We start from the raw sequence: 23,747 nt of genomic DNA on the forward strand, positions 1-23,747 counted from the left end.
GTACAGTACTGTGCCAGTGTAATGCAAACGATAATCGCCGATTATCGCGATCGTCGTGATGCATCGGTGATATATGAGCGATGTTTCAGTTGGAAATATCGCAGGGCTGTTGTTGTCCAGTACTGTATTTAAGCCACAAAATTATGCACGTAATAGAATGTTAAATACACGGCACACATTTTCATCATTCAAAGTGAGTTCTAAAGGGCCCTCCAGAACGCACAAAGATGTTATCCTTCAAACATGTATTTTTTTTTTGTCATAAAATACTGTGTAGGTTTACAATTGTAAAGTTTCGGTAAAGCTAGCATAGTTAATATGCCCTGAATTCAGTTGGGACGTATCAAATCGAAATGAAACCAGGGACAGTATAGACAAAATATTATTTAATTTCAAAGTATATTTAAATTGGAAAGTGTTTGGCAAGCATTCTTAGAAGGCTTCTATGCGCTTAAAGTTAGGAATAGACGCCCTTAGATGGCGTAAGTGATGGATGTGTTGTGGTTCAATTTTATTCATGATTCAAATTTTATTTTCCTTTGTTTCAAACTCATTATCATACATTACAATACCCAAGAACAAAAGAAAATAAAATTTGAACTCATCATATACATTGATTCAATTAACAGGTGACAGAGGGTACAAAAAATATCAAGTGTAACTCTTGTAGTAAAATTCACAAATACTAGCGTCTATTTTAATTTAAAATAAAACTAAGAAGGCCTCGAAGCGATTGAATGTGGCTGGCCTTTTGACTCAGTTGTTAAGGGCGCTACACCGCTAACGTAGGTTGGTCATAATTTTCAGGTTTGGCATAGGTGGGGTATAGTAAAAGTGTAGTGGACTTACATTCAAGATACCAAGATACCATACCTTTGTTTCGTACTTTTTTTACCTAAGCAAGTTATATCATATAGTTAAATGTCAGAAATTACAAAGAAATGAACTCGAAAAACGTTACTTTCCTTGTCACTTATTTACACTTCAGTTCCCGTCGGGTCTCTATTAACGTTTGCTTATTTTGAAAGCTACGCTTCTTTTGGGCGATCATTCAATGCATCCTCTCCTATTTTAACATATCTACAACGGCGACTTTGCCATAGCGGTAAGGGCCATATTGTGCCAACAATCATGATACGATAGCTAACGCTTTTCATGAGAACGAGGAACGCTCCTCAAGAAGCTTCAGACATGATTAACTTTGCTTAGCAAAATTTGAATCATGCTTTTTGTTTGAAAAGCACATCACGTATCATCTACATGCTACGATGATTCTTTAGAAATTTAAAACGTTGAACCCACAAGAAAATGTCTCACACTACTCCACCACCTCCAGGTAGCCGCTCCCTCTCACCTATACTATACTATACTGCAGGTATAATATATTCCTTAAAAATCAAATAATGAATAGCTAAAAGAGTAAGTTATCTGTTAGCATCGCAACCTATGGTAAAAAACTCTCGCCAAAAAGAAAAAGAAAAAAAAAACAGGAAAAGAAGCAGGACAGGAAAAAAAATAGTCTTCTAGTAACAAGGTACAAGTGCTTAGAATGAGTGCAACAAAAGTTTCCCTCTATCAATATGAATTCTCTCTCTATCCTTGTCATTACTCATCCCAGTCCTCCAGGTTACTATAAAGATTGTTGTTGTAAACATTCATGTAAATAATTTCCTGAAACAAATGAAAAAAATAATAATAATAAAAGATTAGAAACTGGTAAAAGGCCAGTATGTCCACTTAGAAATATCCGTCAAGCCTTCTCTGGTCTTGGTCTCTGGACGATTTGATATGCCCGAGTTAATACTGTGGCGGATCCAAGCTTATAACTCGTGCCATGGTTTGAGATCTACTCAACAGACACTTACACGAAAGGAATCGTGATTAGATTAAATCACTCTCTAGGACTATTTTAGAAGAAGAAGAACCATCAATTCTCACCTTGCGACCGTACTCAAGCCGTTTGACTGTTCTGCTAATAGAATCAAATGTCGGACGGCGGTCCGGCTCCATATCCCAGCATTCAGACATCAGCACATAGCTGAAGATGCAAACGTAAATCAGATCACTTATTATCTTAAAATCTGCCGCCAAAAATATAGAAAACGAGCAGCTACAAAATGTAAATTCTGACGTTTGAGTGGCATGGAAAAGAATTGGTCAGAAATTAATATCCTGTACGTTAGAGAGGTTCGCGTAGCATCATGAGAGTTTCACATTATTTAAGCGTTTCGCGGGAATACTAAGTCATCTTTGGTCGGTCAGTCTTATGTTTAACCACTTTCTTTTTCGTATTTGTTGTAATTTTAATATTACAACCCCCTTTAAGATATCGTTATAATCACAGGTTTTTCTTTGTGATTAGTAGTGCTGCTGCATTGGATGAGGAATACGTTTCCATGTATTTTTTGGCCACATCTTATGAGTATTTTTTAAGTGGCTTTTCGTATCTGGCGAAGCACAGGTTCTTTTCGTAGAACCATTAGTTTCAGGGTGCACAAGGTAAGATTGAATCGGGATGCGTATACTAGAAAACTGACTGACTCATCCTAAATAAACTTTTAAAATTGAATTTCACGCATGAGTGTAGTCAGAATGACATTACTCCGTCACATACAAAATAGTTTTCGAAGAAATTTTTGAAAGCTGGTGACGCTCAAGTAAAGCAGGTGTTGGAAAAAAATTCAGAAATGTTATCGCCTTTGGAATTTCTTGAATGGCTTGAGGTTTGTATTAGAGACTAATCGGGTTGTCATTGTTTTGTGTTCTTGGGCAGGACGCTTCACTCACACGGTGCCTCCCTCTCCACCCTGCAAAATGTTGGGCAAACCTTACTGGAATAAGCTCCGGCCGGGGTTCTTTTTTAATGCTGTGGACCTAATTGTCGACAATAGCTCTGATAGTTTTGCCATGTTTAGTTGCTTTAGCCTTTGTGATTTGTTACATTAAGGTCCCTGTTACTTTAAGCGGCTCTGAAGTAAAACGTTACGATTACAAAAGCTACCACAAAAAAAAATATGTCTAAATCACAAGGATTTTGTACTCACATGTCATCGTCTAAGTGGGCAGGTTTAGGCATTCTGTAACCACCCTTTATCTTATAGGGGATGTTGTGAGCTGGAACCGTGGGGTATGGACGACCTCCTTTCAAGACATAACAGTCGAAGTCAACGAACAAGCATCAAAACAAAGTAAATGCGTTCTCTCTGGTGATTCGCGGTTCGCTAACCCAGAACCTATTTGTTTAGTTTCAGAATAGGTTTAGAATGCACATGCTACCTTACCTATGGTGAAGATTTCGTACAATACAATTCCATAGCTCCACCTGAAAAATAAGTGTACGAATTCTCAACTTATGCATACTTGTACATACTGGTAGAAGTGCTCTAAGCGAAATAATCGTACCACTGAGAACTTAAGAAGAGAGGAGCAGATGCACACGACAAAAGAAAGAATAACAGAAGAAATTTACACGCGCTTGGAAACAAATGGATTAAGCTCGTCATTTTACAATTTTTTTAAAAGAAATAAGTGTGCTGACTAAAAAGCTACGTTGCAAACCTTCCTAACTCAAGCTGCCTTCCCTACCTCAAAACATTGGAGCTTAAGCTTCTTAAAAAATGTAAGTAGCTCAACCGGCTAGTTTGAATTGGATAATTTGCATTAAAAGTGCTGTTACCCTGGTTTATCTGATATTGGCAAAACGCTTTCCGCATCAAAAAAAATTACTTACACATCACTCTTTGTAGTGTAGGAACCATACAGCAATGCCTCCACTGCAGTCCACTTCACTGGGAGGCGACCCTGAAACATAAAAACATTGTAGTATAGTAGGAAAAAAAAAGGTAATTTGTCAAAAATTGCTGGAAAAAGGTAAACTCATATATATACAACCTACTATGGCTCGGTAAAATCTATGTTCTCATGATGTTTCCACAGGTTGCTTCATAATTAGAGTTGCACTCAGCGAAACAACATGTTGTAGGGCTTTCTAAGTTTATGATTTTGGCCATCGTCTTATTTGTGTATTGAAACAAATTGTTGAGGGGCATGCTTGGTACTATTTAGATTGCATGCCTATTAAGGGTGCAGACAGTTTTTTTTGCGCCACAAAACCACGCAGAGGACAGTTTGGGAAGGTTGAAAAGGGGCGTGTACTTGGTTTGGAGTACGATGAACCCCCTTCCATGCCAAAGGGTCAGGTGATAGTACCTTTGACCGTTTTTGATAAATATCACCTCCTTGCACATCTCTGGCCATCCCAAAGTCTGTTATTTTGCATGTTTCTTCCTCGCCTACAAGTACGTTTCTGGCCGCTAAGTCGCGGTGAACTATCTAAAGGAGTTGGGAAAAAATCAAGTGATCATATGTTATTGTCGGAGATTTGCAATTAAGCCAATGGAATAGGACCCCTGCGCAATTGAACATGCGCTTGATCGTTTTTTGTTTTCGTTATAGTTGCTCTTGTGTTGTTAGAACGCTGATTTCGCATAATCAAACAGGTTAACCTTTGGTCACCGGTCACAAATTAGAGTACTCAAGATAAAGCTTTCGCAGTGATTACTTAAAAGACTATAAATCTGAAAAAGAGCTTCTATAATGTCAAAGTAAAGCTTGGTTTTATGATGCTAACAAAATCAACTTCCACATTTCAAAGTTTATGACAACTGAAACTCCAACCCAAAATCAATCTACGTATAGCCATTATCTTACGGCTTAGCTTGCGATATCATAATTAATAATGGCAATAGGACCGAGTGGAGTCCAATTTGGTCTGTAATCATCCGAGTGCTTAACAAAATTCGACGACCGCGAAGCGTGAGTCCGATTAATCGTGAGTATGTTTACAGACAGAATTAGACGACAAGAATTTCAATTACCAATTAATCATAACCATTAAAATTTCCGAAAAAACAGGTACGTCTAGAACAAATATCTTCATTTGAGAGAGTGTCTTAAGTTAAAAATTCCTCCATTTTGGTAATTCCCCGGTTTTTACTAGGATATACAAAATTGTGAAGAGTAGATTCAGCTGAAAGGGCTCAGTATGATCGTCTGCTTCAACTGTCCGATTATAGGTTTCCGATTACAGCCAACTGTCTGTTTACACTGTGTACAGAGTGATTAGTGAAAAATAAAGCTTCTAATGCACCAGTTACATTTGAGGAAATTGTAATGGTAATGATTAAATCAGGTTACGTTCTGAATATTCCTGTAAGGCTTATCTTACTGATCACAAGACTGTTTTGCAGGTCATTATGAACGTGTTGAGGGAAATGTAACTACAATCAGAGTCAATTCCAGATTTGCAAGATGGCAAACTTATACATTCCCTAAAAGGAACTTTGTAAATTTTGCATCCTGATATAATTCTTGAAGTTCAACGTTTGCCCCACTGGCCCGTTGTGGTAAGTTTTCAGCAAAGATGCATTCACAGACAATTTTCGAACGGTTGGATTACATCTTAAGAATCACAAAAGTGCAGTTCGGCTCTTTTAAAGTGCGATTAAGTGGACTCAAAACTGATTGGTTACGACTCTGTTTACCTTGTTTGCTGACAGGAAAGCCATACCATCAGCAATTTCTCGAGAAAATTTAAGAAGCTGTTTAGATGAAAGAGAACTTGATGGTTTAACATCGGGATCTTTATAGTAATTGTCACTGAGGCCTCTGGATCTTCTTAAGTAACCGAGAAGATCGCCAAATGGTATATACTCGAAGAGAACCATTACTGGATCTGGAAATCGAGCGGATCAAGCCATGAGGAAGATTGCCACTTTGTCACAAAGGTCGTCAAATAGTGAATGGTAAGGGGGGGGGGGGGGGTGGTTTTCGAACAGTTTCAATGACCTTATAGTATCAAAAATGATCCAAAATTTCTACTGAAATGTTAAAGTTAAGCCAATGGGATCAATATCCGTTCTCCTGTGCGTTATTATCTTAAAAGTGGCAGTGAAGGTAAATCAGCATTAAGCTACTACAAAACTGCGACTCTTCTTGAATGGGGCGCTAATCCAATGTCCCCTCCCCAGACCCCCATCCAGCATTTCGTCAGGCCTTCCTGAAAGTTCACCGGTACACATTTAAACCTATGTGGGAGGTAGTGGGAGGGTGGGAGCTCTGTGAGACTGAGATATCTCGTCCTAAAACACAACAAAATGACCCGGTCCTCTTGACCCAGAGTACAGTACACAAACCCTTAAGCCACCGCCTGTCTCACCCCTTCAAAAAAAGTGCCCTCCGAAGATCAATGAGCATCAGGGTTAATAGGTGCATTTCGTTCCAAACAACCTACATGTGAGATGTACTCCCCAAACACCGTGTTCCTAAGCAATTGGTAACGTAACTTCACTGTACTGTGAAAGGATCGTTCACAGCATCAAATGGGTGCACCTTACACTGAATCGGATTTGCAACTTCTAAATGGAAAAGAATAGTACACAATATGGTGTGGACATACCTGACATTGTCACTGCGCCCATCAGACGAATTATATTAGGATGATGTTGAAGCTGTCTCATGAGTTCGTATTCTGCTAACAAGTCTTCCTTGTTTGAATCTGGAGAGTTTTCTGAAACAAAAAAATTGTGGAGTAGAGGGGTAAATTTTATTTTCAGTCGTGCACGGAGGGCCGCCAAACTTAATAACTAATACTGGATTTTCTGATTTTGTAAATCTTCCGTAACAATGAAGAATTGGTTCTTTTACCAGATTGCAGACACAAATTTTACACGAAGAAAGAATTTTGTTACATCCGAGTCTGCGTACCCGAAACTATGAATACAAGGCAAAGCAGGAACGACCAAGAAATGTTCAGAAGCTTCATTCAACGAAATACTAAATCTTTTGGTCCGAATTGAACAATACATGAATTTCTGTCATGTACGAAACTTACATAATTAATTTACCCTGCTTGAATCGTTGTTTACTAGAATTCACGGCCAGAAAACTGCGTAGTTCTTGGTTGAAAATTCTGAAATTGTACGATTTTTAAACAAAATCTGATTTTGAACAATTCTTTTGGGACATATCGACATTTTCAGATGATATTCAAGGTTCTAAAGAAGGGTACCACGGTCACAAAGTTTCGCTTGAATTCAGCTAGCTCAGTTTTCCTTTTCAAGCCATAATTCTATCACGATTGGGAATGAAGTATCGTGAACTCCAAAGCCAACATCCCTGCCCGTAAGAGCTACATGTTCATTGCTTTTAGAATCGAGTATTATTTAGCATTTTACATTTTCATTTTGAGCTCCAAAAGGTTTATCTTGATTGGGGATTGAGCGATGAAAACAATGCTGAAACGTTGGAACCTCTCGGCCGAATTCGACGGAAAGTACGCAGCCGTACTTACAGTAGAGATATAGATCACAGTAGCTTCCAAGATATCAGGCAGTACTAAAGTGCGCGCTATGTTATAATAATTTGCACATACATCTACGCATCGAATTAAAGGGACGCAATGAGAGCACTGAAAAAGCTGTCAAATCAGATATATCTACCCATAACCTTATTCAAGCCAAAGTGAAAAAAAGAATTTCATAAGCGTGATCTTTCAATTTCTACACAATTTTGCGCGATCGTACTGTTCTTGTCATACCTTTCGGAATCTTGACAGCCACAGTTCCCAGTCCTTCAGCACGGGCTTGAGCAACCACGCAGAATGCACCCTTGCCAACATACTTTTCTATATGAAGCTTGTTCTTGGGGAATTCCCATTGCTTTTCTTCTTCTAAGCATGGAAGGTTTGCATACACAGCGCAAGTAGTTTGTCCTCGCTCACTGCTGATTGAAGATTGTGAGCGAAATACCTGAAGTTAAAGTGCAGATTCGATTAGATTCACTTTCAGAATATCGATGGCGAGGAAATGTATCTACGTTGGGTGAATGCTATCGAAATTCTTGGGATTTCTTTGATGGTCAAATGGCTTGACAACTTGGTAAATTTATAAAGGAGCAAGCTCAAATACGAAGAAAACGCTACAGCAGTTCAGCTTCGGTGTTTTCTGCAACGCGAGAAAAGAAAAACACCGAAAAACACCGACACAAAACAAAACTTCCCCTATTCCATGGCGGTCTCTATGCTTTTAAGTGCACAAGACAACTATTAACAGTCATGTCGTGATCTTGTAGAGTGCTAATTCTCGTCAGTAAAGTCAAAATTTCAAAGCTGGTTTGCAATGGCAGTAAATAAGGCTGCTTTTATTGATTTCAACTCGTCTCACCTCACATGCCCGTCTACATAAGGCAACAAAAACATAAAACAACTGTTGTAGATATTCTTGACTGTACTTCAGTTCCAATCAATATGAAAACAGTTTTGAACACTTGGTCGTGATAAGGAAGAAGGGAAAAGGGTGGCGGGTAGTTTTAGCACAGATCTTATTCACGGATGGCGTATAACTAAGGGAAGTTGTGACGCTCTTACTTCCCAAAACTTATTTCATATCTAAACACTAGAAGCTCTTCGAGTTAGAGAATAAAGACATTTCTTCATACCGTATTGTACGTATTTGCTATGCTTTCGGCCCTTCGAGGACTCCTTTCAGGATCGAATTCGCTGGAAGAAAATTACAGTGAACATGTTAATTAGGAGATTTGATATCAAAGTGAAAACAAGAGTAGCTTATAAAGTTCATAGAATGAGCGAGTGACACGTTGATAGGAAAACAAAGTGCAGAAATTTCAGGAATTGAAACGGGAAAAAGATTTCAGCCTTCGATCGGGCCTGCACGCGTTCCTCTCACATACCAATTCAGTAGGCGCCACTACTAACCAGTGACCAGTGAGGCCGCAAGCTACTTAGCATCTTTAGGTGAAGGAGGGGGGGGGGGGGGGGACAAGAAGCACCGACGTTTCGTAATTTCTCTCTCTTTCAGGTCTTACATGCACTCTTCTTTATATTTCTTTAACTGACGTTAAGTTGCGGGAATCGATAATTTTATCACTCGCCACTGACACGTGGATTACCTTACATAGCAGCTATATCATTACTAATCAACTAACCGCGGCTGAAGTTCACACAGTTCTTGCATTGGAGTTGCTGAATGAAATCAATGTATAGATCATTAGTAATAGACAAGAAAACAAACTGCCCTCTTTGTTTTTTCTTTTTCTTTTTCTTTTTTTATCTCTACCAAATATACATGAAATTGAAGTACTGATCGGTTTTTGGGACACCAAAGAGTAACCTTGTATTTCCAACACTTTCTTAAACTACCTTTCCTGGCGGGAAACCCAATCCCCAGTTTACAAACCAAAGTCCCTTTATCTCGTTCAACAACGCTTTCTGCTTCGAAACGTGTTTTTCAAGCATGCTCCGCAGAAATTGATAAAAGAGAAATGGTAAATTAGCTTAAATGGCTACGTTTTTTGAGCAGGGTTCAAAATGAAAATGCTTTAATAAACCTTTCCACTTTCGGGGACAAATTTTCTCAGTTTAGAAAGGCGTTTAGAGGATCGAAGCGCGCTCATTTTCACAATTGGACTTTTTTCCTTTTAATGACATAGGAAAAATTTCTTATAATCTGGGGTATACTTTTCCTATAAGCGTGTTCAATTGCTGTCTTCAGTTCCGTCACATGTCCCCCTTGCACATGCATGCGGGGGTAACCTAAACAGGACAAAAAGTACATGGATAAACCAGGTAAATCGAAAGACATTGCACACTATGGCTCCACTCATAAAACCCTTCACAACTTAAGACTTAAGAGCTCTTGTTAAAACTTCTTTTACCAAGATTCACTTGTGACAACTGCTAAAAACTAAGAAATAGCGGACTTAGAAAATCGAAGAATGATGTTTATCAAACGCTTAGCATCCAGTTACGGGCATAGAAACGTGCCGGGCAAATTATACTTATCTACCTGGTAAAATTTATGTTACAAAGTACAGTCCAATTCACAAAGTAAACTCACCTGTATTACGCTTTCTTTTAATACAGCAACCAACCACTATAACAATTGCAAGAAAACCAACGCCGCCACCGACAGCAGCAGCATATAAGGGGACATTTGAGCCGTCTGTGACACAAGAAAGAAAGTAGCCAATTCACATAATTTAATCAGAGCTCTTGAAGTTATATGATCAAAATTTCATGTATCTATCTTACTTTCAGTTGTCAAAGGTGGCTTTTCTTTTCCATTCCTTACATATTTAATTATTTACGCCAACGACTCTTTTTCTCCCGAAAATCAGGGCTCCAGTTCTATCTTCCATCGTCGTTTCATACAACGAGCAATAACTCATCTCAATTTTGTGACTGAATGTTGAGAAGGCAATTTTTCTCGGATCTGGAAATTCGATTATGTCGTTGCACTTTCGATTCGACTGTAAAACAAATGTTCATTATAACAAGCCTTTCCCCAAAAGAGAAATGGTGGCGTCAATGAATTTCTGTCGAACAGATATCAAGTTATGGCTATCCAGAAAATGATACAGATAAGGTCGATTTAGTCTTCGTAGTTGTGATTAATGTTGGACAAAGGATAATATATTCTGTTGAATGTACTCTTGACGGATGGTGCGTGACGAATATCGATATAGATAACAAGGAAATTTAAACTCCATCACTCCCATAGGATGATTTTATGAGCCATATCGTATTCGAGCTCTGGAAATCATGTTAAAATAGATGAGGTTGTTTCGCAAAACTGGCGTATACACGACGCGGAATATCAGTTGCAGGGCAGAATACCGCCTAAGCTATCCGCCTCAGCAATTAATACAATAATTGACGTCAAGTCAATTGAATAATAATTGACGTTGGAACTGCGCAACCAGTCTGACGAGAAAGAAGGGGGGATGGAGGAATTCCCTTCGAATCTTGACAATGCACGATACCTGGTCAAAGTAACCCCACAAGATCGTCTCCATATCGGCCCTTGTAACTCACATCTACGCTTGCATATAATGGATACAACCTGTATATCTCACCTGAAGTTGTCGTTGTGGGTTTGGCAGTCGATAGTGTTGGTTCTGAAAAAAAAAAAACAGAATTGGAGCAGTAAAAACTAGAGCATAATAAATATTTTTGTGAGTGTCCTCGTTTTGTATGAAGTGTATTGCAAACCGTTTTTAATACTAGGTAGGAATTGATCGGATTCTCAGAGCTTCGGTGACCTTTTCCCGTTTCTGTCCCACGACTCGACTGGGGACATGTAGTCTCTCACCTGTAGTTATCGTTGTGGGTTTGGCAGTCGATGATGTTGGTTCTGGAAAAAGCAGAATTAAAGTGGTAAAAGCTGGAGCATAATAAATATGTTGGTAAGTGTTCTCGTTTAGTAAGAAGTGTATCTCAAATCGTTTTTAATACAAGGTAAGAATTATTCGGATTCTCACAGCTTCAATGGCCTTTTCTCGTTTCTGTCCCATGACTCGACTGGGGACGTGTAGTCTCTCACCTGTAGTTATCGTTGTGGGTTTGGTAGTCGATGATGTTGGTTCTGGAAAAAGCAGAATTAAAGTGGTAAAAGCTGGAGCATAATAAATATGTTGGTAAGTGTTCTCGTTTTGTAAGAAGTGTATCTCAAACAGTTTTTAATACAAGGTAAGAATTATTCAGATTCTCACAGCTTCAATGGCCTTTTCTCGTTTCTGTCCCATGACTCGACCGGGGACATATAATGGAATGCTAGTTCAATGCATGCCGTTCGCCAACATTTTCGTCCTCTATTGCTAACAATTAATTTATTAAGAATTGATCGGATTCTCAGAGCTTCGATGGCCTTTTCCCGTTTCTGACCCATGACTCGACCGGGGACATGTAGTCTCTCACCTAGAATTATCGTTGTGGGTTTGGCAGTCGATGGTGTTGGTTCTGGAAAAAAGCAGAATTGAAGTAGTAAAAGCTGGAGCATAATAAATATGTTTGTAAGTGTTCTCGTTTTGTAAGAAGTGTATCCCAAACAGTTTTTGATACAAGGTAAGAATTATTCGGATTCTCACAGCTTCAATGGCCTTTTCCCGTTTCTGTCCTCGACTGACTCGACTGGGGACATCTAATGGAATGCCAGTTCAATGCATGCCATTCGCCAACATTTTCTTCCTCTAACAATTAACTAGTATCCATTTAAACTCCTGGGTAGTAAGGTACATTGAAATAAAGCGTCCTGTTGTAGAATACAAAACGCTTCTCCTTGTTATGGTTCATACTTAAGCCAGCTCGCTCAAGAGCGAGTAACACGTGGAAAGACTTCCATAACGCTCATTTGAATACTACGTTAGAAAACATAGCTTACCAGGTACAACGGTGAAAGTCTCCAGTTTACTTTTATTACTCCGACCTTGGTTGTTTACGGCCATTAGAGCAAATTCATAGGACACGCCCCAGTTCAGTGTGAAATTATAGTTCAAGATGTTTCCAACGTCTGTTTCGTTCCATTGACTTGAGTTCAACACCCGGTGACAGATCACGTATTTAAAAATTGGTCTGCCATTTTCTTCAGGTTTTGTCCATCGAAGGGTGAGAGAAGGGTAGATTAGTTGTAAAAATTTATTTGTGATGGTTGGTGGGTCAGGTGGAAAGGCTGCAACGGGAAGATTTTGAATGATAAAACAAATTACATACGCAGCGTAATTGTACAGAGGGCCCTGAATGAATGAGTCGTTTTCTCTAGGATGGTTTAAACTAAAGTAAAACAGACTGCTGTAAATTTTGTAAAAGGTTTAAGAAATCAAAATTTCGAGCAAGCATCTAACATCAGGCCTCAGTCGGGAATCAGCTGTTACCTGTACTAAGGGGGTAAAGGACATTGTACAGTATTCGATGGTGCACAGTAAACTATCTGCTATGACATCTTCAACGCATTCAATGACAGTTCATCCTGTTGCACACAAGAAATTACACACGTGACAACTGGCCATGTACTTCAGATCTTTTGTTTAGGTTTCACTTAATTTTATTTTGGAAGGAGTAAATTCAGTTACCAGAATCAGACAGAGTATTTGTCAGGTATCATCAAGTGTACGTAGTTTCTCTGACCTGTTCGTATTACTTCAACGTGTAGTTCATCCTTTCCAAGTTTATTCTGTGCCGCACAAGTGTAGTTACCAAACTCCTCTGCCTTAGAAGGATAGATATAAAAAATCCCAGATATGGTTCCATTCCATATCACACGTCCGTCTTTTGACCATGAGATTTCCGGTGTCGGATTCCCTTCTGCGCGGCAGATTAGTGAGGAATTTTGGTAAAGGGATGAGTTTATTTGAGACAAAAGACCTGTTCTATTTATTGCAGGTTTATCTGAAGAATACAAAAAAAAAATTACTTAAAAATTATCTACGTCTCGGGGATTTTTCTGCATCTGTTCATGCTGTCTTGCGGGCATTTGCGGTGCAAGAATTTCGTTGTTTCTTATTAAAATATCGGAGCCGTTTGGAAGAGCCAAATGTATTTTAGATGAGGGATTGGCACTAACATGGCAAAATAGTTTTGTTGGAAAAGATTCGTTTTCTGTAACGTTTCCGCCTGAGTCTATGTGGTTCATAGTAATGATGATGCTGATAGAAGCAGATAAAGTGAAAATGATGATGATAATTATAGTAGTCAATTATTCGATGAGATTGAGCATGATATTATGCGAAAACCGAATTCAACAATTTATAATTGTTTTGTAATACATCTTTTTAAAACATTTCCCAAACGAAGCCATTTTGCTTTGAGTTTGCAAAAGTTTGAGAATACATCATTGACATAATGGATGCAACATCCGCTGTAGTTATTGGATATTGATTGAAACCTCTCAACAAGACAGAATTTTCAAAGTAAGTCCATTGTATAATAACAAGAATGATAACTCTAATGATAATGCGGATAATGACATTAAAAAAGCTAACGATAATTACAAACATTATGTAAAATAGACTTAATGAATGATTTAAACCCAATTTAAGAACTGTGATATGTACTTACAGTACACAATCACTGTGATATTCCTAACCAAGTTTGCGGTATTGTTTGTTGCAGTACAGCTGTAATTCCCCGAACTGTTCCTTTTAATGTCCAAAATTTTTAATAGCTTTGCGTTTGATATAGCATCGTCTTCGCCAGATCTGTGCCAAGAGAAATTGAAGCTGTTTGTTGCGTCGGTGTCATTAACTGATCGCAAACAAGTAATGTTGTAATCTTCTCCTTCAACGGTTCTGATCAAATCTGAAGGTAAAAGGAGAATGAAAGTAAATGTACGAATCACAGAGTAGCTTAAACTGACATCTTTCCTAGCGCGTAACGTGACATAATTTTTTTTTTTAATTTTTTCCTTTCTTTTTCTTTTGGCTCGCTACTAGAGGAGTCGCACCTGCTTACGCCATCGTGTAGAGTCTTCATACAGGGTTTTTTTGTCTAATGTTCCATAATAAAAGCGCGCGCGAAGCTGTACGGGTACGGACGCTTTTTTAAGTTACATGAAATCGTAAACTGTATCTGTCCTGCGCCCTGCAATTATTATTGAAGAATGATAAACAGAGTACTGTCCGCTGCTCTAAGAATACTCTCAAATATTGGATATCAGACTGCCTGTTCCTTTCTCCAAATAGATAACATACAAGGACAAATATCAAAGTATATTTTACCTCTAAATGGCCTTCTCATTTTCTAATCTTTTTCTTCTTTGTTTTCTAATTATGGCTAACACGTGTCAAAAGTTTCGTTTCATCTAAAGTTTATAGAAATGTACCTCATTTCAATGCGTTATAGAACAAAATCCCACGAAATAGGCTCACTAAAGCAACCATAAATGTAGCTACAAATTAATTAGAGAATATCGCTCGCTGGGATATTCATTCGCAAACATTATCTGTTCCATCAAAGATCAGCCGCCTTATGAGGTAAGCTTCGAAAATCTTACGTCGCAAAAAGTCGCTTTATGAACTTTTCTTTCGACAAGTCAACAGACGCGGAAGCAGAATGGAAATACCGCGATAGCTGTGAGTTTCATTTAATTCACAAAAGGAAGGATTGATGTGCTCCTAGCCCTGACGTATGGTCGCTATTAATAACTTTCGTCTATTTGAAGTTAAGTAATTTAACTTGTCAGACTTTGAAACAATATCTGATTTCAACTAAAACAAAAACACAGGAAAGTAATTATACTTTTGAGCCTTCGACTTGCAACAAAGTGTAAATTGATTCCGTTATGAGATTCGCAACAACAAAATTAAACTCTTAGTATTCGAAGAAAAAGATTTCTAGACAACTCGTCAAATTCTTTATGAAATGGAAATAAGAATATTTCTGCACTCAGTTTGAAAGGATGAGGAAACGGAAGTCATATGGCCAAGTTTCATAACGACCTTCAATCAATCACCCATAACTCTCGAGCGTTTAACAATTCAATTATGAACCGAAACAGAAAGGTTTCGTCAGCTAAACCACTCAAACTTCACAAATCAAAGGTGGCTGCTTAAATCTGAAGAAAATGCTCAGACATATTAAAAATACCATCATGCAAGTTAGAACCTGCTGAGTAGTATACCTAATAAATTGCTAGTTATCATAGAGCTGTCAACATATCGCGAATCGATTCGCAATATGCTAATATTCCCTCTCTGCCTGTTTTGAGAATTACTGATTTTTCAGTGACTTCCCGCTTCCATACATTTGCTTCTAAACAGTTTTAAAAGATGTCGGAGGTTTGTGTAAAGAAAAGATGACCAGGTGGCATGATAAGGAGCTAAGCGGCACATGTGTCGGCAGATTATTTGTGAGGATTCTAGCATCCAGCATTGTGAATGAGACCGACGAAATGGTGCATGGAACGTCAACAAAAGCTCCATGTTGTGTTATTGCCTCTATTTAAATGAATTCTAGATACCTGATGAAGAGTGACTCTCAAGATTTCCCAAAATCCATGAAACGGCGAAGAGTAAGAGGAGCAGTTTCATTGCGGTCATTCGACTCAGAATGGAAGGTGAACGGGTTGCGTGACACTTTGGAATGAATTCGCCGTAATCTTATCAGTCAATTAATAATGAAGAACCAAGAGTCGGAAACTTAACCACAGATCATGGTTCCGCTCAGCGGCTGGTACAGGAGATGAAACATTTGCACGTGTCGGCTCGCAGGCGACGGGACAGTTGCCAACTCGATCTCGTCACCTGCATATATTATATGTACAAGGAAATTAGTAGTTCTCAGCTCCCTGACCGGCGTAAAGCACATTTCTACTCTGGTAAACTATTAATTGGACTCAAATATCCTTTCAAGGTATCAATCAGATCGGCTACGCCTGGATAGATTTCTCATAAAAAAAAAAGATCTTTAATATTTCCTGAGAATTTTTAGTCTCCCCCCTTATATTCATCTGACGACAACAGATTCCTCCTTAGTTCCCCCTGAAAACTATATGATCCCCTCAAAATCCTCTGAATACCCGAGGCGATAAATAATGACCGGTATAATGTTGAGTTAGAGTTAGCTTCTCGACTAAGGTGTTAACCAATGTAAATTGTGAAACTCTGGTTTGGTCAAAGATTTGATAATTAATCTGTGATCGCAAAACACATCACGTACCCGTACAACACTTTTGTCACACCTTGCAAATACTTTCCGCATTTTGAGACTACGCGTTCAGGTTGAACTAGGACAAGTTATTTACGATTTGAATTAAGCAAGCTTTTTACCCAAATTGTAGAAAAATTACGGTGAATATATGAACATTTTGAACAGCGGATAAATATATAAATGAATATCGATCATAGCATATTGAAAACAATGCCTTAAAAAAAGTCAGGCTTGTACGGGAGTTGAATCCATGACCTCATGCAATGTTTTTTATCTATATCATATATCTCTTCAAATCACATTCACAGTCGTTTATTCATCACTCAAGGGTTTATGACGAACCAGCCATGACAACGAGAACCATTGTGTCCATGTTAATTACGATGCTCTAGGCTGGTAAGCTCATCCAAGGTGCTTTGTTTTTATTTTAAGTCAGATCGTTTTGCCTTGGTTTCTTCTTTGTTTTTTGTTTGTTTCCTTTTGTTTTTGTTTTGATTACTTATCCCTCTTAAGCCCCCTTTCCGCCTAAGCACTATTTTTTCATACATAAAAGTAAAACTTTAAGCAACTTATATGTTTATTTTTATTTATATTAATTGATTAATCAATAAATAATATCCACAACATCGTTTTAATATATTAAATTTCTTATAATATTTTACTTTGTTATCATTTTTACGAAGCAGTGATATTAGTGCCCGTTGATGCAAGATTCTGACAAAATTAAATGCGAAGTTTGTCAATTCGCATTTTCCGTTAGATTTCACCCGAAAATAAATCCAGCCGACTACAAGTTATTTTCATTCTGTCCGCTTGTCCGCTGGGGACGAATCATCACATAATGCTCTAGGTGTATTGTGAACAGTCCACGATCTTCATCGAATTGAATAATTCTGAACAGTTTAAAGCATAAATTAAATAAATCTGCTTAAGCCGACGAACCTTTCCTGGGTGAGCCCCCTCAGAGATCTCTATAGGTCTGTTTGTTTCGATAGGTTGATTGTTTCTCTACAGAGCTTCCTATCTTTTCCTCATAACATTTGAAGGACTTTGAGGCCGAGGCTTTCGCTAAACGATGCTTTCCCTAATGAAATATACCGTCAAGAAGAAAATAAACAGTCACCTTCATAATCGAAACATCTCTGGTCTAGTTTATTTCTCACACCCACTAAATCCTAGCTTTTTCCAAAACCATAAGGATGTTTTTTGACGCTGATCGTCCGCTATTTCATCTCCCAATTAGCAGGTTCATTATTTTGTGTACCCCGATGGCAAAATTCGTCTTGAAGACTCATATCACCGTAGCACTAGCTCTAAGTTAATGTTTTAACGGTTGCTTCCGGTCGTGCCCTAAAATTGCTCTTATAACGCTACCGGCAAAAACTTTGGAAAATTAACGACCTAGTGACTTAGTTTTGTCTAATACTTCAGAATTTATTAACTAATTCTCTTTATCATCCTTTCCGACGTGTAATAATAGACATCTAACTATCCCCTAATGTCTTGTCCATTTTCCTTCACAGTTTCAGTCAGTTCTCAAGGCCTTTATATATGTAGAGTGATGTTCAAAGGCCAGTGACCAATTGCACTATGCATTAAAGCCTATCCATTTCACAAAGTTAAAATAAATTGATGTTGTTGTTCATAGCAAAACAAAGGCAGCTTTTAAACTGTAGCACGGTGTTTCGTTTGGAATCGGACATTACTTTTTTATAAGGAAAAAAAAAGTTATGGCGTTTTATGCTGCCATTAGGAGAAATGTCTCCACTTATTCTACTAGACAGTTCCTTTGGGTGCTTTTTAACGTTTACTCTGTCTCAAGATCTCTTCTCATTTCTCTCTTGTAAAACTGACGTGTTGCATTCAATAAAATAACAGCAGATGTCTTTATCGTCAACTTTCTGATGACAAGACAAAGGTTGGCTTCGCAACGAGCAATACTGAAAGGCAGGTGTTCCTGTAAATCTTCTAAATTTGCATTTTTATCGTGAACTCAGAGCATCTTGTCTTTAAAAAAAAATAGCTAATTCTTCTTTAAAACAATAACAATAATTCATGTGTCGAATCCGCTCCAAAAGCAAAAAACATCTGCATGCCTGGGGGGGTAATTTCGCGTGCCGGTTATAAGTAAGGTTCAGTTTTTTTTTAAAGTACTCTGACAGTCGGGAAAGCCTCACGAAACAGTTCAACGAGAATTGCCAAACATTTGGAATGGACGTCTCTCATGAGCTCTGTCCGCTTTTTGCCCTCGACAAGGATAACTTCAGCGAAGTCCTCACCGCTTTGAATATTTTCGTGGTATTACTGAACGGTATATTTTTGCTGATAATATTAATATCGAACACACTTGTTGTTTTTGTGATATGTTACAAGCCTTCTCTTCACACTTCGTCAAATATCTTCTTAGCATCTCAAGCAAGCGCCAGTATCGCGGTTTCGCTTCTGGCACAACCGTCATTAATCGTTTTGGAAATCGAAGAGATCCGTGGAAATGCCAATGGCTATTGCATATCTCAATCGATAACTATTTCAGTGTCTATAATTTGCATTTTTGTTTTTTCCTTCTCTGTTTTGGGAATTGTAGTGGATCAATACTTGGCCTTACAGTATGCAGATTGGCATGCCTCAAAGGTTACACCAAGAAATACCGCGATCATGGTTGTTTTCGCATGGTCAGTGACCACTTTAACTTGTTCTATGTTTGCTGCATTTGGGGATACAAAACTCTTGGTTTTTTTCGTGATATATTTGACTGTGATTGTCATGTTTTTAACTCTTCCACTTAATGTTAAGAATTATCTAAGAATTCGACAATATCTGATGCAGGTTCAGCAACAACTTGAAACTCCCTCCAATATGCAAATGTATAGGATCAATACGCCAAATGTAGGTCGTCATCAGAAAGTTGCAATCATGGTCTTCTTTATTTTAGTATCTTATCTCATAACGCATTTACCTTTCTTTAGCACATTAGTTACTGCGCATAAAGCTGGATGGTCGATGGCATTGAAAATTGGCTTTACTATGACACTGACAATTGTTTACATCAGCTCTGCATTGAACTCTTTTATTTGCGTTCGGTGGAACGAAGAGATCCGACATGCAGTGTCACATATTCTGGGTGTTTAAAACTTGGTGTTTAACAGACAGCGTGGAGGAAAATTTTTATTAATGAATATAACAATAGCTAGATAAAGCATTCTAAACAGCCCACTGTGGTCATATTGCATAGCAATCTTGTATTGCTGAGCCAAATTCTGTTTCATTTTTTTTCTATCCAAACTAAAGCTCTGTCCCCGACCTAGCTCAGTCAGTCATATTTCTGTCGCTCTTTCTTTTCTTTCCTTCTTCTTTTTACTTTTATCTGGTATCTCACGGGGCCGTGCGGCTTTTTTCTGGCCTTGTAAATGCCAACGCGTACCGTCCTAAAATAAGGATCGTCGTCTACTGTCTTTTTCAATGAAAGCGTGAGCGAGGCGACATAGGCTACTAATGAGGAAAATAGTGGCACCATTTAACTTCGACTAGTGTCTCACGTACGAAATGACTATTAGCCTCATTCGGATACAACAAACCTCTAGATCTTAAGTTGAAACTTATCTTTTCAGAGTAAAAATGAGAGTGAATCAAATCTAGGCTGTAGACTTGACAGGACTAAAATATTATTTGTATTTTTCCTACACTGTCAGTTAACACTAACACTTTTGTTATATTGTTCATATTGAGATATTCATTACTTTTTAATTAAGCTTTAGACTCTTAAGGGTAAATACTCGGGTAAAAGATAATGAAATCGATGGGACCTGGTATTTTGATACAAAGAAAGAAAAGATGGTATTCGAATACTTCAATGTAACTTTAAGCTGAAGTATGAACATAGAGAAATAGCATAGTCGGTCTAAAGTAAATTTGATGGTCTCAGTAGGGTTTGCCGTGAGTCATAAAGTGGCAAATACAAATTAGCCGTCAAATTGTCAAATTTTAATCGTTAGTCGTTAAAAAAGCTAACCGTCAATTTTTTTTTTTTTTTTTATCGCGAGGGAAAAAAATTAACCAGTAGCAGTAAAATGGCCAAAATTTTCAACCGCAGTCCTAAGAACCATCACCCCATTGAGACCCTCAGATATAGCATATACTTAAGAACATAAATAAATGCAAAACAGTAATTGTTGAAGGAGAATAAACGGTGTGCATGACCGTATTATTTAAATAGTATGGACTTTAGGGGCCATCTATTAAGCGGAAGGCACGAAAAGTCTTAAATCTCGAAGGCTTTCTTTCAATCTTCTACTACCCAGCTGCCACAACTTCCACAATAATATCCTGCTCAATTACCAAATCCCTACGTGCTTGTTTTATAATCTTGGAAGTTGATGTCGCGATTTTGCTCTATCCGAGATAGTGGTAAATCTGACAAATATTTGAACAAATGAAAAGCGACATTAAAATAACTATTAAAACAAAAACAGATTCAAAATACTGCTAAAAAAACATTCGTAATCTAGCCCAAACAACAAAGGGAAATATATGTAAATTAGATGTCTATTTACCTTCGATCTATGATCACTCTCCTGTCAACAAGGTAAACCTATCTTCAATCGATTACATCAAAAACACTGTTTCATAAAGAACCCATTAAATCAAAAGATAAATAAATGGAAATAATTAAAAACATAAGTCTAAATCCACAATCAAAATGGAGGAATAGTAAGAAATTGATTCAAGACAAAGCGACCAGTAACACATGGGCTGATACCAACTTTTACTTTTGAAATGTAAATCACTTTGTAGGATAGCTAGTGTTTGTTTGTTTGTTTTACCATTTAATTTTGCGGTCCGTCCCTCTGGAGAAGGAACGTGCTGTTGAACCAACCAACCCTTTTCTCTTAGACTCAAACCGGATATGCCACCAAGCTGTTTTTTGAAAAATAACTCAATCCGAATTCTCGTAGATCTTGTTGTAGTAGAACTGTATGCTGATAAGCCTTTTTCAGAACAAACAGCAGACCAAAATCAACCAAACAAACCCAAGGCACGTAATTTGCTTGTCTCCACCTGGTGTTGATTTTCCATTTCCTTTAAAATTATTCCGACATTTCTCATATGTTGGACGTTCATCAAGATTCTCTTGCCAGCAGTCTCGCATGATTTTGTGCCTAATTTGTAGGTTGTGCCTACAAATTAGGACTAAAGGTTTCATGAGGTGCTGTTGGTGATCTATTGTAAAAGAAGGATTTTTAATATTGAAAGTTTATCGATCATGAATCATGACCACGTGAGTAACTAAAGAAATGTATAATAAGTTGATTAGTAGAATTCAAATTCATAACCAAGAACTAACAAAACATTATCATTGCGTCGTGGTCTTGGCATTCTGTGGCCCTGTTGAAGTAGTTGTATTACCTTTTGCCCATTAAAAGATGGGCAAGGAAAGCCACCTAAAGGGAGAAGTTAAACATAAAAGTGATCTGATCAGCTTTCTTAACTTCTAATGTAACGATGTTATAGTCTTAAACAAAGCGTTCAACAGTGCACGTTAGGTTAGTAATATAAACGAATATAAAGGAGCCTTTTCAGAACAGTTTTTACCAACAGTGTAGTCGCACTTTTACTTTGTCGACAAACTAACTGCCAATGGAAAGCACCAAAAAATTCGAAAAATTAACTAGAATATTATATCCTCTGTAAAAATTAGAATATCTAGATTACACAAGCCTCTCTCTCAAATCGAAATTTTAGGGAGTTTTAAAAGCTCTCCAATTTAAAGGGAAAAAAAAGCAGTTCTGGTTAAGAAAAAAAAAATTATCTCTTTAGATTTTGTGAATATTCAGTACTTTATCAGACTTAATTAGGTATAATGGGTAAATACAATAGAGAGTTTGTATTTACCCATTTTAGGGGGTTCGGAGCTGGGAGAAGTAATCAAAGCGCGCCTTCAATGCACTGTTTCCGTTTATATTAAATAAGGCTATTCAAGGGAAAGCAATTATTGCTAGATAGGTAAGAGAAGAAATAAGTTAGAAATTGTATCTCTCTTTCATATCAGATATTTAAAAATAAGTTTTTCACCAGGTGGAATCACAACGCACACTAACATATTCCCAGTGTCCACAGTTGCTCCCTCTCCATCCTTTGTGTCTACAACGGAATACCGTATTCTTGAGCCATAACGTCCCACATCATCAAACCACATTACAGCCGTCCCATGTCCTATGTCCCATGTTCCAAATGCGGCAGAGAAAAGTGATTCCTTTGCTCCATCAAAGGCGAGCTGTCTAAAAACAACATGTGCGTGAGATGGTTTCCAAAAGTCATCGCAAATCATACCAAGACTCCATCATGATTGGATAATAATTGGTGGGTGCGCGTGGATATATATATATATATATATATATATATATATATATATATATATAACTAACTGCAGACAGTACTGTTTCGGCCTTCTGGGCCTCATCAGTGCAGTGCTGATGCTAGGATGGAGGAAAGACTATATAGTCACCTCAAGTGATCTCACATATGTGGGATCATCTAAGCCATGCCAGAGTGCTCAAACTAGAAAAACTAGTGAGCATGCATATATATATATAGGATTTCTCTTCGAGTGTTTAACTCGATAACTCACGAGTGAGCGCAGCGAGTGAACCCAGAGCATCACATCATTATAAAAAAAAATTTTTCCAAAGGACTGACTATCGAGAAATCCAAACTTAAAAGGTAACTTAGGAAACGCATAGAAACAGATACAAGGTGCTTCGAATGCCTCTTTGTGCCTTTTTTCGCCGGGAAAACTGTCATCCGCGGTAAACGCTTAGATTTTGATCATGTGATCTTATATGTCACACGTGGGCACTTTAAGCAAAGTAAATATGGCGCATAGTAGTTCGGGTGAAAGCAGTTTATTTTGGGGTCTGATTATTCGGAATTTTGAGGCTTCGATGGAAGGTGAACATAATGAAAGGGTTTATGAAGCTGTTGATAGAATCATGCCCTCGCGATTTGAGCCACCAGGACGAACCTAAAATAGAGCGCAAAAGTCAGAAGAGGAGCTGCGGCCGCCTCAATCAAGAAAACGAGAATGGGGAGTGCATTTACGCTTGTAAATAAAGTATCTGAAAATCAGTCGCTCATTAAATGTGGTAGCGATCAAATAAAGAAAACCAAATTTGCGGACTCTTGAATACCATGGGAGTGCAGTGTTTTTACTGGCTACACGCACGCACCTTCCGAAGCTAAGGTTTCACTGACT

General features: G+C 38.0%; 1 protein-coding gene across 2 annotated transcripts; it reads right to left on the minus strand.

Annotated features, from left to right (window-relative positions):
- Positions 1-366: 366 nt before the first annotated feature.
- LOC131774913 (fibroblast growth factor receptor 3) lies at positions 367-16,053 on the minus strand. Of its 2 annotated transcripts, XM_059091007.2 has the most exons (21): positions 15,810-16,053; positions 13,910-14,149; positions 12,980-13,240; positions 12,237-12,524; positions 11,774-11,815; positions 11,400-11,441; positions 11,169-11,210; positions 10,933-10,974; positions 9,915-10,019; positions 9,536-9,610; positions 9,004-9,040; positions 8,497-8,557; positions 7,598-7,808; positions 6,458-6,568; positions 5,544-5,734; positions 4,210-4,332; positions 3,731-3,801; positions 3,282-3,322; positions 3,045-3,141; positions 1,939-2,038; positions 367-1,671 (listed from the first exon to the last, which is right to left on the minus strand). In XM_059091007.2, exons 1-21 carry the CDS (start codon positions 15,886-15,888, stop codon positions 1,606-1,608), a joined length of 2,325 nt encoding a protein of 774 aa, XP_058946990.2. In that variant the 5' UTR covers positions 15,889-16,053; the 3' UTR covers positions 367-1,605. The 2 variants fall into 2 exon arrangements, with proteins under 2 accessions (XP_058946990.2, XP_058946991.2); XM_059091008.2 differs by lacking the exon at positions 9,536-9,610.
- Between the last annotated feature and the right edge of the window lie 7,694 nt (positions 16,054-23,747).

This window comes from Pocillopora verrucosa, chromosome 6, assembly GCF_036669915.1.
Source record: "Pocillopora verrucosa isolate sample1 chromosome 6, ASM3666991v2, whole genome shotgun sequence".
NCBI classification, from domain to species: domain Eukaryota; kingdom Metazoa; phylum Cnidaria; class Anthozoa; order Scleractinia; family Pocilloporidae; genus Pocillopora; species Pocillopora verrucosa.

Excerpts from the sequence above, each read along its gene's own strand:
- LOC131774913 (XM_059091007.2), bottom strand. The coding sequence starts at position 15,888 with ATGACCGCAATGAAACTGCTCCTCTTACTCTTCGCCGTTTCATGGATT. Across the intron at positions 8,558-9,003 it reads CTGTGTGAACTTCAGCCGCG|CGAATTCGATCCTGAAAGGA; the intron begins GTTAGTTGATTA and ends ATTTTCTTCCAG. Across the intron at positions 3,323-3,730 it reads TACACTACAAAGAGTGATGT|GTGGAGCTATGGAATTGTAT; the intron begins GTAAGTAATTTT and ends CTTATTTTTCAG.